The sequence below is a fragment of the Pyrgilauda ruficollis genome, unplaced genomic scaffold (genome assembly GCF_017590135.1).
Source record: "Pyrgilauda ruficollis isolate IOZ18807 unplaced genomic scaffold, ASM1759013v1 scaffold65, whole genome shotgun sequence".
Classification (NCBI taxonomy): domain Eukaryota; kingdom Metazoa; phylum Chordata; class Aves; order Passeriformes; family Passeridae; genus Pyrgilauda; species Pyrgilauda ruficollis.
The window spans coordinates 5,081,621-5,095,369 of NW_024528266.1; the positions used below are offsets into that span (position 1 = coordinate 5,081,621).

Below are 13,749 nucleotides of genomic sequence, written 5' to 3' on the forward strand. Positions count from 1 at the left end.
ATCCAGACCAGGGGCTGGGTTCCATAGCACAGACACAGTTTATAGGCAGCACAAACAGGATCCTCACCAATAAAAACTAGAAAATACATTAACAAATGCTAACCTACAGGCCATACAAAAGCTCCACATTCTGGCAGCAGGCACAAGGTCATAGCAAGATATTTTTTGACAATTTCATGTCAAACCCAACTAGGATATTGTCCCATAGTAGGGAATGCAAACTTTCAACATGCCAAATGCATTCCTCTCTGAAACCTGTTTTCTCCCAGCTCTTCACATCTTCCTTAAATAGAAAAATTCCTAAAAACAAATACACCACTCCAGTATGCCACCATTTTGTATGCACTTAAACATAAGGGCCTCATACAAGGGAGGTTTTGAATTTGGGATTCTCATCCTTAGATGATAGGGAACAACTCTGGAGTATGTTATTAGATTATTTTTTTTAAATGCTTTATTTTGACAGTGTACAATTTAGAAAAAAAAGGAAGTGTGGGGGGGAAGTCATTCCCACCACCCTATCACCAATTACTAGACACATCCATTCATTGCTTAAGGATTGGGAACCTTTTGAAAGCTGCAATATTTAAATATTTTTAGATTTCTGCATGTAAAAATATTTCAGTATGTCAAAGCATTGTCATTGCAATGTGCAAAACCCTTAAATTAGCCATATTTACTTGGACCATTCTGATGTTATTTCTCTCAAGTTTTCTAAGGAGCATTATTTTCCCACAACTCCAAACAGGAAAATAATGAGGATTATCACTTAGATCTAAAACATATCCACATTGAAGAATGTGATTTTTCTTAATATGAAACAAATTAAGAGTATAGTATATGATGTTCTATTGAAGGTTTTCCACTACACTGCTATAACTGCTCCATTCCTTTAAAGACCTTGGAACAATGAAATTAAAAGGAGATTCACACCAGTCACTGTCTAAACATCAGTGATACTGGTTTATGCCTTTACACAACTCTCAGTGTAAACATGATTGTGTACAGACCCTAACTTGTTGGATCCCAGATGTACAGTATGGAAGTGTCATTGAACCCTGTTTCATCTCTTACAGGAAGAAAAACTAGAATCCCATTTGCAGAACCTGTCAACCCTGATGGCACCTACCTACAAGAAGCTTGCACCCGATGCATATAACAACCAGGTACAATGGGGGAAAAAGGAATATGAGCAGTCATGGAAATAACCTGATTTTTAACATACTTCCCAATGCTTCAGCCTTGCACCAAACCATCATATACATTTCATGCTAACATTTCTTTGGTATCAGCATGAAGACAAATAGAAATGAACAATTTCACTTAAAATGCTCTCACAAGTAAAACTAGCAGGATTTGGTTGGTCCACTACATAGAATTAATCTTTTCAGCTACATCCGCATGATAAAATTATTTCACTCTTCAGCTCCAAAATACAAATTTCATGATTTAGCATGAATTACCATCCAAACCAACAAAGCTGCCATGTATATGGCATGAAATTGGCAACAGTTTGCACTCAAATTCTGAAGCCACAGTTTCAGTTCTGCTCTCTCAAGCAGCAGATGAATTTAGTTTTCACCAAAACAGCCTTTATAAACATGCTTTTAGAGTGAAGTTCTGTATTTGAATACACTCAGCCCTGTGTATGCACACAAGTGCCTGCACCAGCCTTCCTGCACGAGGGGATCTGTTCTCGGACACGTTCAGAGCTCTGATGAGCTTCCCACTGTGGCTGTGTCTCATCTAAAAAATGTCTTTCAGATAGTTACACCAAAATCTGACAGCACACCACCTGCAAACATGTAACTATTGACCTTATTTTCATTGCTCAGGTTTACTGCTGTTAGGAACATTCACAGAACTTACAGTCCCCAAATTTTCAGCACCTACTGCAAACTGTGACATCACCCTGCTTTCCTATTGACAGCACTGTACAACCAGCGCAGGACAGATTCTCAGCTTTAACAGAAACAGTAAACTAACACAAAATTGTCCATTATTATCTGCTGCAAAATTTACTCCTTTACTGTGTATTTAGTAGCAGCTAGACAGGGTAAGCAGACTCAGTGCAGACTGAGCCAGTTTCACTTACCTGATCGGATAATGTTTGGAGACTCATTAAGGAGAAAACTGTGGCTATGTGCCCACTAGCTGTGGCTATCTGTCCAAATATCTGAGAGACATTCTGCAAGAGAAAATAGGAAGAGAAAGAAATGAAAAATGAAGTGGTGAATAATAAATTGTTTATTTGCTTGGGCTGCTTTTCTTTTCCCACAAAAATTCACTTAAGAACTTTTCTCCAAGTAAGCTGTGGTGCTGCCCAACATTTGTTGAAAATACATGCTTTTACAAGTTTCAATTTTTACCTTATGTAATAAGGCAAGTGTATAGCTTGGCTTATTTCAGGAGTTTCATGTAGACCTTGTATTTGTGGGGAAACTGTACTTGAGCTACTGCCAGTGGCTTTAACGGGAGATGACCAAGTTCTAATTTGTATGATATTGTAAAAGGTTCTAAAACAAAAAAAGCACTAAAACCACATTTCAAATTCCCAGATTTATTCTAATCCAAATCTGGACCACTTCTGGATTACAACCAAGAACTGGAAAGGGACTGTTTCCCAACTGGACCAAACAGAACATTTCAGAGAGCAGCTAAACCCATATAGTTTGATCAGACAATTATAGTCTGGCTAACATTTCAGACTGCTCACATTTAATTACAAAGAAGTTTACACAGTTTTCAAGTTCTTTTCTGCTCTTGTTTTCAGATTCCAGGGAAGTAAATAATCCAGATTTGAAAAATGAATGTCTGTGAGCAAACTAGACATATTTTTAGTGATTTTGAATGAAGACTTGGCAAAGCATTTAATTTGACCTTAACTTAAAAAGGGATCCATTAAGTTCCATGAAGTGTAGATGTTCTGTGCATTCACTTGAAAGGTTCAGGAATTTCAGCAAAGCATTTTACAAATGTGGCTTCAATTTTAATTTTCAAAATAAAATATGAAACCATCATTTTTTAAGGCTTTATATTCCATTACAAAATCCTTTCTTTTTGTGTAAGGTGTGTTGTTGCATATTGAGTTCTTTGTAAAGCTCTTTAATAATGACTGCATGGGTACAAAGTACTGTCTTGACTGAATTCTCTCTCTTTTTAGTCCGGGTTCAGATTTGTACTTAAGCTAATGAAATTCATGTTTAACATGCCAAAATACTACAAATCAAAAAGCAAATTATTATTTTTCATTAAGTTATTCTGAAGTCAGTTTTGTAACGCCATTTTCCCTTAATAGCTTGGTAAACTTCCAGTCTACACAAATATATGACTCTCAGAGTGCCAGTCACGGAAACCAGGCACTGCATTTGTCATGTAAAAACACCAACCCCTGGCAGAAAATCAGGAGTAATACACAAAGAAAAGTATTAGTGACTAATTTCACAATCACGCCAGAGACTGAAGGTACCAGGGAACAAAGATGTAGTTTATTTGCTTTCAAGATGTGTTTGTTGTCACCTCCAAGACATGAGGGAGACCTGCCTTTTGTCACAGCAGAGCTCTCCTTGTGCACTCACCGTGCTGGAGCACGCAGTGAAACCTGTCCTGTCTCTCCAGATCGAGTACGAGCACAGAGCCCCCGAGTGCCGCCTGGGTTTGAAGGAAGGTCGCCCGTTCTCAGGCGTCACTGCCTGCCTCGACTTCTGTGCTCATGCTCACAGAGACTTGCACAACATGCAAAACGGGAGTACTCTGGTAAGTCTGGCATGTCTAACAGCCTCCTCACTCCAGCACTCAGCTCCTGGATTTCATTCATTATCTCCTCTCTGTTTAAATTTATACTGCACAATGCAGATTAGGTTAAAAAAACCCATAGGTAGTAACTGAGCTAACTTATTACCCCCTACACATTTTTCTTTCAAATGAATGAGACTTATGGTGTATTATAGAAAGGTTTAACACAGACCTGGTAAAAGAGGAACTGTGGAGACAACAGAAAGAAGGTTCCAGCAACACTGAAATGCCTGTTTCAGTGTTCCTGGCACAAAACAGTTCATATTCATCCTCCTGAAACCCTTCTTTTTCTAACAACTTTGGATTATATCATCTTCTAATAAAATAAAAGTAGAAACAAATAACTTCTTTCTGAGTGAGTTTTGCAAAATTTGGATTTTATTCCTGCTTTGGATGAGCAGAAAGTCTGCAAGTCCACGTACCCTTGACTCTCCTCAGTTCTGATTTCTGGTAGGTGCAGCAGAAGTCCTGTAGAAGACACTAGAAAAGCTAGCTGGTTTTGAATGTGTATTGGATTATTTCTGTGACAAAACAGTTGGACCAAACATAGGAAAGAATACTCTTAAGGCTGTAGTTAGAAGCAGCTCCCTAGATTCACAGTGCAGCCCTTATTATGACCAAAGAGAGTATCTGCTTTTTAAGTCAAACTGAATTTTTCCTGTTTTCAGGGTCTGACTTAATTCACAAGTTAATCACCATCAATACAATGTACATTTCCAGCTGAGCTTTCTTCCTAAAGCTGGGACAATGATTTTGCTGCAGAATATGTCCCTATCAGCAACTTCTTCCACGAAGACCCTTCCAATACCTGTTCTAGCTAGAATACAACAGGCTTGCTGCAGTAACTCCCCTAAATCTTGTTATTAATATTACAGTTGCACTGTAAAGGGGGTGTGAAATACAACACCAGTGTGTTATGTTGCACACTCTCTCTAAAAGGCAGCTACCTCATGTATTATAGTGAAAGAATCTTCAGGTAAGTACAAAGTCCCAGATTTCACTGCTTTAGCTCTCTGTACAATGCATCACAGAGTTTATTTCACATGAGGGTAATCCCTAACTATACTGTTAATTTCAGCACAAGTAAAAGAAATAGATATCTCTACCCCTTCTGTTTCTTTTAACACTGTCCAACAAAGCAATGGAAGAAATTACATTTGCAGGCTTGTTGTGATATGCAAAAATTGCACAGAAACTTACAGTTTACAAAGAGATTGCCAGATGCCAGTGCTGACAGTGTCAGGGCACAATGCAGATGTAGACTTTCAGATCTCTAATACACTTTTCCAACAGGTTTGCACTCTGACTAGAGAAGACAATCGTGAAATTGGCCAAACACCAGAAGATGAGCAGCTCCACGTGCTCCCGTTATACAAAGTCTCTGATGTGGATGAGTTTGGAAGCACTGAGGGCCAGGAGGAGAAGAAGAGGAATGGCAGCATCCAGGTCCTTACCTCCTTTCGACGGAAAGTACGGATGTTAGCAGAGCCCGTTAAGACCTGTCGGCAAAGGAAGCTGGAAGCAAAGAAAGCAGCTGCAGAAAAGCTTTCCTCCTTGGAGAATGGGTCTAGCAAAGCTGAGAGAGAGAAGTCTGCTGCAGCACGCAACAAGCAAGGCACCTCTGAAGCAGCAGGCCACGCAAAGCAGCTGGCAGGTAAACACAGGAATCTGAGCGGGGTCAGCAGTGGTAAGCATCCTACAAATCAGGGCCAGTTATAATCAGCCTCAAGAAAACCATTCTTTTCAGCCCAAGAATGTATTGAAGTAAAAAGGCAAGAGATTTCTTGAAAGCGAATATCAATATTATACAAATACTAGAATGCCAAATTTGGTATAACTCCAGAGAAGAAAAAATAAAGAAAAGTTGCAATGAGAAATCCTTTACTGTTGGATAGTTAACACTGGTAGAATCTAGAAACAAACCCTGCTTGCCATCCAGCGTATTGTAAAGTATCTTTAAAGGACTAGTAGTGTTAGAAGCCATGAAGAGAAGTTGTGGTGCTGCCAAAGAATGACCTACACATCACTCAATGTCTGCCACTGTTACAGAGCACCTCCTAATTTCAGGAGATACAAGCATAACCTCTTTACCACTATTTATACTCTCTGCCTCAATACCACAAGCAAAGCAGGTTTTCCACAGTGGAGTAAGAGTTTATGGCAGTTCTCAGCAGCAAATTTGAGAGTCCTGAGCAAAGGAGATATCAGAACTATTTTATTGTTGCAGCAGTTTTCCCAGAGAGGAAAAAAGCAATACATCCAGGGCCACCCAGAAGGTCACTGAAATACCTATGAATAGAAGTCAGCTGTCCCATGACCCAGACAAGGGTTGTGACCATTAAATGATGCCATTGCACTTTAATGAATGTTATTTTTGCTCTTATGTCTTCAGATAACCTCACTTATTACTGCACTGTTCTGTCTACCAGTGAATGTTGGCTTTAACATACTGCTAGGGACATTTCTTGGAGTCAGTTCTATTCATGTAGATGAGAAGAATTATTTATTCTTGGGGAAAAGAAAGTCACTTTGTGCACGGCTGTTTAGGAACACTTTGATGCTCCATTTCATGGGCTACTTAAAAGATTATTCAACTCTTTGGATTTTGGGCATGTGACTCTGAACAGACTGTACTGTCCTCTTTTCCCCACTGCCACTAGCATCTGATCTTGTTGGACATATGCCAAAAAGGAAGAGTAGCCTTAGTATTTATTCAGCTTCTTAAAGGATGGCGTTTGAGATTGAGAAAGGGAGCATCTGTTAATGAATCTACTTTTCTTAGAAATTTCATATAAAGTATGTAATTTGTTGGGTGGTTGGTTGGTTTGGGTCCTTTTTTTAAAAAGCCTGTTTGTTGTGTGGTTGTTTGTTTTTTCCTTTTTACATCTACAGATCTTTTACGTCTTTCAGGACCAGCCACACAACAACAGCAGCAGCAGCAACATCCACAGCGTTCTCTCCCTAACAACCCTCAATCAAATCCCATTAACTCTTACTCGGGTTCAGGTTCTGCAAATCTCTATGGAAGGTTGCCTAATCCAGCCAATGCTTATCCAAACTCTTCGTACACTTCAGATCCATATGGAGGGTCCAATCCCGTGAACATCTATCCAACCTCATCACAGTCTGCGGGGTCTTATTTGAATTCTTCCAGTCCCATGAACCCTTATTCAGGATCTTTAAGTCAAAATAACCAATATCCCCCTTACCAATGCAATGGAAACACAGCTATGGACAACTGCCCCTCTTACTTGGGCTCCTACTCTTCCCAGCATCAGCACGTGGACTTGTATAGTTGCCAGAGCCAAGACCATATGTCAAAACTAAGTCTACCACCCATTCAAACATTATACCAGCATAGGTTTGGGAATAACCAGAGTTTTGGTCCCAAGTACTTGAATTATGGAAACCAAAATATGCAGGTAGATTCCTTCAGTAATTGCACCGTTAGACCAAATTTACACCACGTAGGGTCATTTTCCTCTTACTCAACCCATGAGGCCAATGGTCATTTTACGGAGGTTGCCTCAAGGTTAAAATCCAATCTGAGTAATCCAAGCATGGATTATGCCTCCATGAGTAAAACAGGTGAACATCATCACATGCAACCCCCTCCACATTTATCACATGACTACCATTCTGCTCCAAGTATGTTTAGTGGTCCTCCTAATTCACTGCATCTCCAAAATAAGGATAATGAAATTATTTCACATGCAGTTAATGGTTTGTCTAACATGCTTCCAGGTCAAAACCATGACAGGACTACTCCCCAGGGTGGTTTAGATAAAACTGACGTGCTGAATCCAGAAAAAGCAGAGGATCCCGATGAAGTCTGGTCAGATAGTGAGCAGAACTTTCTGGATCCAGAAATTGGAGGAGTGGCAGTTGCTCCATCTCATGGGTCAATTCTCATAGAGTGTGCAAAACGCGAGCTCCACGCAACGACTCCCTTAAAAAATCCCAACAGGAACCATCCCACGAGAATATCCCTTGTATTCTACCAGCACAAGAGCATGAATGAGCCAAAACATGGTCTGGCTCTGTGGGAGGCAAAGATGGCTGAGAAGGCAAGAGAGAAAGAAGAGGAATGCGAGAAGTACGGCCCAGACTACGTGCCTCAGAAATCCTATGGCAAAAAAGCCAAGCGGGAGCCGGTGGAGCCCCACGAGCCCTCTGAGCCAACGTACCTGCGCTTCATCAAGTCCCTGGCACAAAGGACACTGTCGGTCACCACGGACTCCACCGTCACCACATCTCCATATGCCTTTACACGGGTTACAGGGCCTTACAACCGATATATCTGACTTCACACCTTGCTTGGTTACCTCATTTGAAAAAACACCTTGTCATCACTAGGGTAGTAGTGCTTTAGGGTTCGTGGAGGGCAAGGGTGGAGAGGAAAACAGTGGAGCTCATCAGTGGAAAAAGCCTCGGCACACCAGCAAAAAGAGGTAAATCTCACTAGAGCACTTGTTTTCCACTGATTTTTAAGTGGTCACAGATGGCACGTAGGAAACAGACCAAAGCATCCTATGCAAAAAAATTTAAAAAACAGAAGAAGAAAATAAAAGGAAAGGAAAAAGGAGAGAACGCAACAAAAAAGGGTTTCACAATTTACATTGGAAAACACTGGCTCTATTACTGAAAGAGATAATCTGCAAATGGATTTTTTTTTTTCTTACAGTTTTCACATCTGTGGCCACTTTTAATGTCATCAAGTTTGCATAGTCATGGAACAGGAGCAAAAACAACCCTAAAAATAATACTGTAGTATTGCAACTGCAGGAATCTTAAAATAACATCTGGTGCTGAATCTATGATGTACTGAAATACTGGAATTATGGCTTTTTAACATGCAGTTTTTACTGTAATCTTAATAGTATTTTGATTTTATTTAACAAAGTAGATAAGACAAATAGACAGCAAAACACTGAATTTGTTTGAATATTCTAAAACCATGGTGCTATCCAAGAGAATGGTGTCTTTATTTTATCAGTGAAACAGTTAATGCCTTTATAACAAAATGTCAATGATGTAGTCAAATGTTCCTCAGCAACAGGGAGGACCTTTTCATTCATGTATGTATTGAAGTTACCTGGTGTTAAAATAAGCTTACTTTTTAACATATGGGAATTACAAAGACCTCTGGATTTTGCTCATCCAGTCAAGTCCTAGAAAAGGACAATAAAATAGAGAGAGAAATATTTTTTTTAAAATAGTGTTTCAAAAGCACTTTGTCTACCTAAGCTTGGCAACTTGAACAATGCTAAGGTACTAAGACATTAAAAAAAAAAAAAAAAAAAAGAAGAGTTTACTTTGATTTTAAAATGCAAAGATAATTTTTTTAAACTAGAAAAAGCTTTTAAATACTTTTGGTTTAGCCATGCATCAGCTAGTGGGCTACATATCCATTTTTAATACAGTCAGTTATGGTAAAAATGGGGCTTACTGGATATAAGGGAATACTTTAGTACACAAAACACATTTTTTCTGGTGCTCATCTCACACAGCTATACTGTAAAATGTTTTCTACAATTATTATGACAAGTTCATTGCTCAAGTATGTACAGTTTTAATGAAAGAATTTTATATTAACCACAGGTAATAATTAGCAGCATGCAACAGACTACACCTAGTTAGCTTGGGCTTCTGCTGTTTCTAGAGATCTGTGCACTCCCACTATGGAATGGCAGAACTGCTTTTGTGTTGATAATTATGTACATTGTGGTGCAAGTCATTTCTCGGTGCAAGTGGCCTCTTTTCCAGAAAGACTGAGCAGACCGATGCCTACACAAGATGAATGAAACAGGGTTAGTTCTGTGCGATTCCGTTGATTAATAGAAAAAAAAATAGGCAGCTGGCTTGCTGTGGTGGTTTTAAATCATTAATTTCTATTAAAAAAAATTAAAAAGCAGGAGAGTTGTATAGTAAATTAAATTGTAAACAAAACTTTTTTTAACGCAATGCTTTAGTATTTTAGTACTGTAAAAATATTAAATCTATATATATTTGGGTTTTGAGCTGAATTCACATCATGGTGCTACTCAGCCTGCTACAAATATATCATAATGTGAGCTAAAAATACATTAAAAGGTTGAGTGATGTTCCTACTTGTCATATACCTCAACACTAGTTTGGCAATAGGATATTGAACTGAGTGTGAAAGTTTATATATTGTATACCATCGTTCTCCCCCAACAGCCTCTGAAAAACAAACAAACAAAAAAAAACCTAAACAAAAAACTCTCAATACTTGACATTTTAGCAAGTATAACTTGAACTTCAACTTTTTTTTTTTTTTTTGGTTCTAAAAATTCAGGGATATTTCAGCTCATGTTCTCCTATGCCAACGTGTCACCTGTGTGTATGTAAAGCTGTTGTAGGTTAAATATATTATTCTTGGGGTTTTTTTGTTTTTGTTTTGTTTCTTTTTTCAGGGATTTAATGTTTTTCTTTTGAATCCCTTCTCTTATTTTTCTTGTACATGTATTGTGTAACTAAAACTAATTTTGTAAATTTGTTAGCTCTTTTTATTGTAACAGAAGTGTTTAAGAGATTTAGAATGTTCTGACTGTTTCAAATGATTAAACAAAAAGAAAGTAGAATGCACTGAGCTGATTAAAGGGAAATATGTAAGGCAGGGGTTTGGCAAGTGACTGTTTGCTAGAGTTGTTCAAGTCACTCTCTAAACAAGGCTTCTTGGATACTGTAATGAATAAAATAAAATATAAAAAGGTACAGTCAATACAAGGGCTTCCCTAAACATGCAAACCTCCATGTCCCAGCTATATCTTGTGCAATATACTGTAAGATTAAGTTTAGTCGAAAGAAATTCTATCCTACAGAATCACAACCTAACTCAAGTAAATCAAAGGAGGCCTTTGGGTTTAATGGTCAAATATTTATTACAGCAAATTTTTTTTTTCTCAGTCTGTGACTTTATCCACTCATTGAAACAAAAGTTTCGCCTTTTTGGAAAAGAAAAAAAAAAGATGGTTTTATGTCAGATTAAGTAAGTCATTATATATCTTCATCTTTTGGTGATTTTTTTTTAAATCCTATCTAATTCATGTAATCCATAGTAGACGTTTGGTTAATATGCCGTGCACCGTCATTTGCCAAACTGCTGGCAGCAGGAGCAGGAAGCTTAGTTGGTGAATCAGTTTTTATTGTAAATACCTGAGCTGTAATTTTTGGTGTACAGAACCCTGCCTCAGTTGGAACGAATGACAAAGCAGACAGAGTTGCTTGTATAGGATTATCAGGTCGATTATAGCCATACTTGAAGATGCTTCTGAGAGTTGTCAACTTTACTTGAATGAATTTTTCATCTTGATTGACGCACAGCAGTATAAAGTTCACTTCTAAAGCTAGTGGCTAACTTGTGTAGGAAACTTTAGCAGTTTGACACTAAGGTAATGAACTTCTGTGTGCATTTTCTATGCTTATGTTCTACTTTTTTTTTTTACTTTAGTTTCATTCATTTTCATGAGATGTTTGGTATGTCTATAAAAAGAATCCAAGGATGGTTATAAATACTGTAAGTATTGTAATGTAATGCAGGTTATTTGAAAGCTGTTTATTATTATATCATTCCTGATAACGCTGAGATGTGGGTGTTTTTAATAAAATTTATATTTATTTAATGCACTCTAAGTCTGTCTTGCAGAAACTTGTCTTTCCTTGTCATTTTTACCAGCTAGCAACAAAACAAGCACCACGCTCAAAGTGCATCACTAGGGACTTCAAAACAGAAAGCCTAGACATGACGTTTATTCCTAGTTCTGCTTTGACTCTCAACAGGTTGGGAGACAGGCTGCTGAGGCCAGGCTACTGCTCCACAAAATCTGTGTTTACAGGGAAGGAGGGAGGCATTTTTATGGCCAGGAAGAGACAGTAGAGCTTCACTGCTGTTTTTCCATTGGTGTTTGTGTGCACAAATGAATATGGCATATTTACTGAGCCAGTGCCCTCACTGCTCAAGTAACAGCCACAAACGCACACCTAGCAGAGGCAGGACAAGGGGGAGACTCTAAGCATTCATTTGTTTGTTTGGGTACTCAGCTGTACCTGGTTAAGCATTTTTCTACCTTATTTCAAATCACTCCCAAATGGTGGGAGGCTCCAACAAATAGTATTGTGCCAGGGGAGGGCTAGATTGGATGTTAGGAAAAAATTTTGTCACCAGCAGAGTTGTAAGATTGGAAAAGGCTGTCCAGGGAAGTGGTTGAGTCACCATCCCTGCAGCTACTCAAAAGACCTGTACATGTGGCACCTGGGGACATGGTTTAGTGGTGGACTTGGCAGTGTGGGTTTACATTTGGACTTAAAGACCTTAAGCGACTTTTCCAACCTAAATTATTCTGTGACCAAGAAAAACCCCAAAACCATTAAAGCCAAAAACCTCAGGTATAATCTAAATCACTCACAATCTAGAGAAAAGCAGAAGCTGTAAGAAAGTATGTCTGAATCAACACCATGACATACATTCTTGGAGGCATCAGACAAAACCTTGTTCTCCTGGTCCCTTTGTTTAACTTCAGGGGACACCAGGACTGAATTCTGAAATAGTCTATTCTGTGGGAGGAGACAGAAATTGCTCTCTCCAGTTGCAAAATGTTTCTGTGACAATAACAAGAATTCTCAAGCTTCCTTTTTTGAGAGTCTGAGTTTGTTATCAGCACTGGTCCCCCCATCCATCAACGCCACACACCTTGGGAAGCCCCCTGCTACGCACATTCACATCACTCAGTGTCTTGGGAAGGTGGGGATTTCACACTCAGCAGTCTGTAATGCTCCCCTCAGCTCCCAGTGGATTCCCAGATGGGAATGTCTTGAGGCAGGCTAGCACCCTGCAGCAGCCAAGTGCTGCTCTTTTCTGTGCACAGGTGCACTTTCCTGCATGAGCCAGCTGAACAGACGGATGCACTGGCTTTAACAGAGCTCTCTCAGCCCTTTAGCCTTCCTTGGCAAAGAATCCTGCCATTAATGAACATCCCCACTTCTGCCTTTCAGCATAATTTCTTCAGTGCATTTCCAGAGATCTCATTCCAGAGGTGCTAACATAGCACAATGTGCTCATAGCCAAGACCCAGAGAAGTCCAGCCAGACCTTCCCATGACACTTCTCCCAGGAACACAGGCTCTTCCTAAGACTTGGGGACTTTGCTGCTGTGCCTCAGGGGGCTGTGAACACTCACTGTTACCACCCAAACCACTGGCTGTAGCCCCCATACAGTGGTTACAATTGGGAATGCCCAGCTGAGATCCAAATAGCTTCTGCCTCACCTTTTCTCTTCACTTCCCTATCTGTTCTGCCATTTCCCATCTTTTGACTCTCACAGAGAGGACAATACAGCTTTTTTATGGGAATGACTGGAAAGCCTGTGGTGACAAGCCAAACCAGGGTGAACAAACCCCAAGCAAAAATTAAGAGCAGCAGGTAATGATGCTCAGAGATATGGAAAATTATCCAACACAAAAAGGATGAGATGAAAAGCAGAACAGATTTCTCTTGGAGAAGCAAAACAACTTAAAGAAGGCAAGGATTAAGTTGTGGGCAATGGTGGTTTTGCTATATGCACATTTTAAACACAGTTTCAAAGAGGAAATGTTTTAGAAAAGCTCAAATCTTTTCACTCAAGTAAAGCTCCAAGCAGAGGAACAAGACCTCGGATTTAAACATGAACCCTGTGGTTTACCCTGTCTGCAAAACAGAGCCTATAGAAATGCACATTCTCTTGCATTTAGGCTGTTCCCAAGAGCAAGGCCCTGCCAGCAGAGTGCTCTGTTATTTCTACACTTGTGTGACAAGTGCCACCCCAAACCTGCAAAGGCTTGTTGGTAATCCAGCATCACTGATACTAAAACTGGCACATATCATCTCAGCAGCAAATTAATACTCTGCTATTTAACTGACACAGTAATATTTGTTTTTCCTGAAAAAGATGCATCC

At 39.3% G+C, this 13,749-nt stretch overlaps 1 protein-coding gene across 2 annotated transcripts in view; it reads left to right on the forward strand.

The window, feature by feature from the left end:
* Window positions 1-11,442, forward strand: part of TET2 (tet methylcytosine dioxygenase 2) — a 73,168-nt gene extending 61,726 nt beyond the window's left edge. Inside the window, exons 7-10 of one of the 2 annotated variants that reach the window (XM_041484248.1) lie at window positions 1,077-1,166; window positions 3,619-3,756; window positions 5,089-5,449; window positions 6,688-11,442. In XM_041484248.1, the coding sequence (XP_041340182.1) occupies window positions 1,077-1,166; window positions 3,619-3,756; window positions 5,089-5,449; window positions 6,688-8,099 (2,001 nt within the window). In that variant the 3' untranslated portion in view covers window positions 8,100-11,442. The remainder of the gene's footprint in view (window positions 1-1,076; window positions 1,167-3,618; window positions 3,757-5,088; window positions 5,450-6,687) is intronic. The other variant, XM_041484249.1, reaches the window with a different exon arrangement.
* The last annotated feature ends 2,307 nt before the right edge of the window (window positions 11,443-13,749 follow it).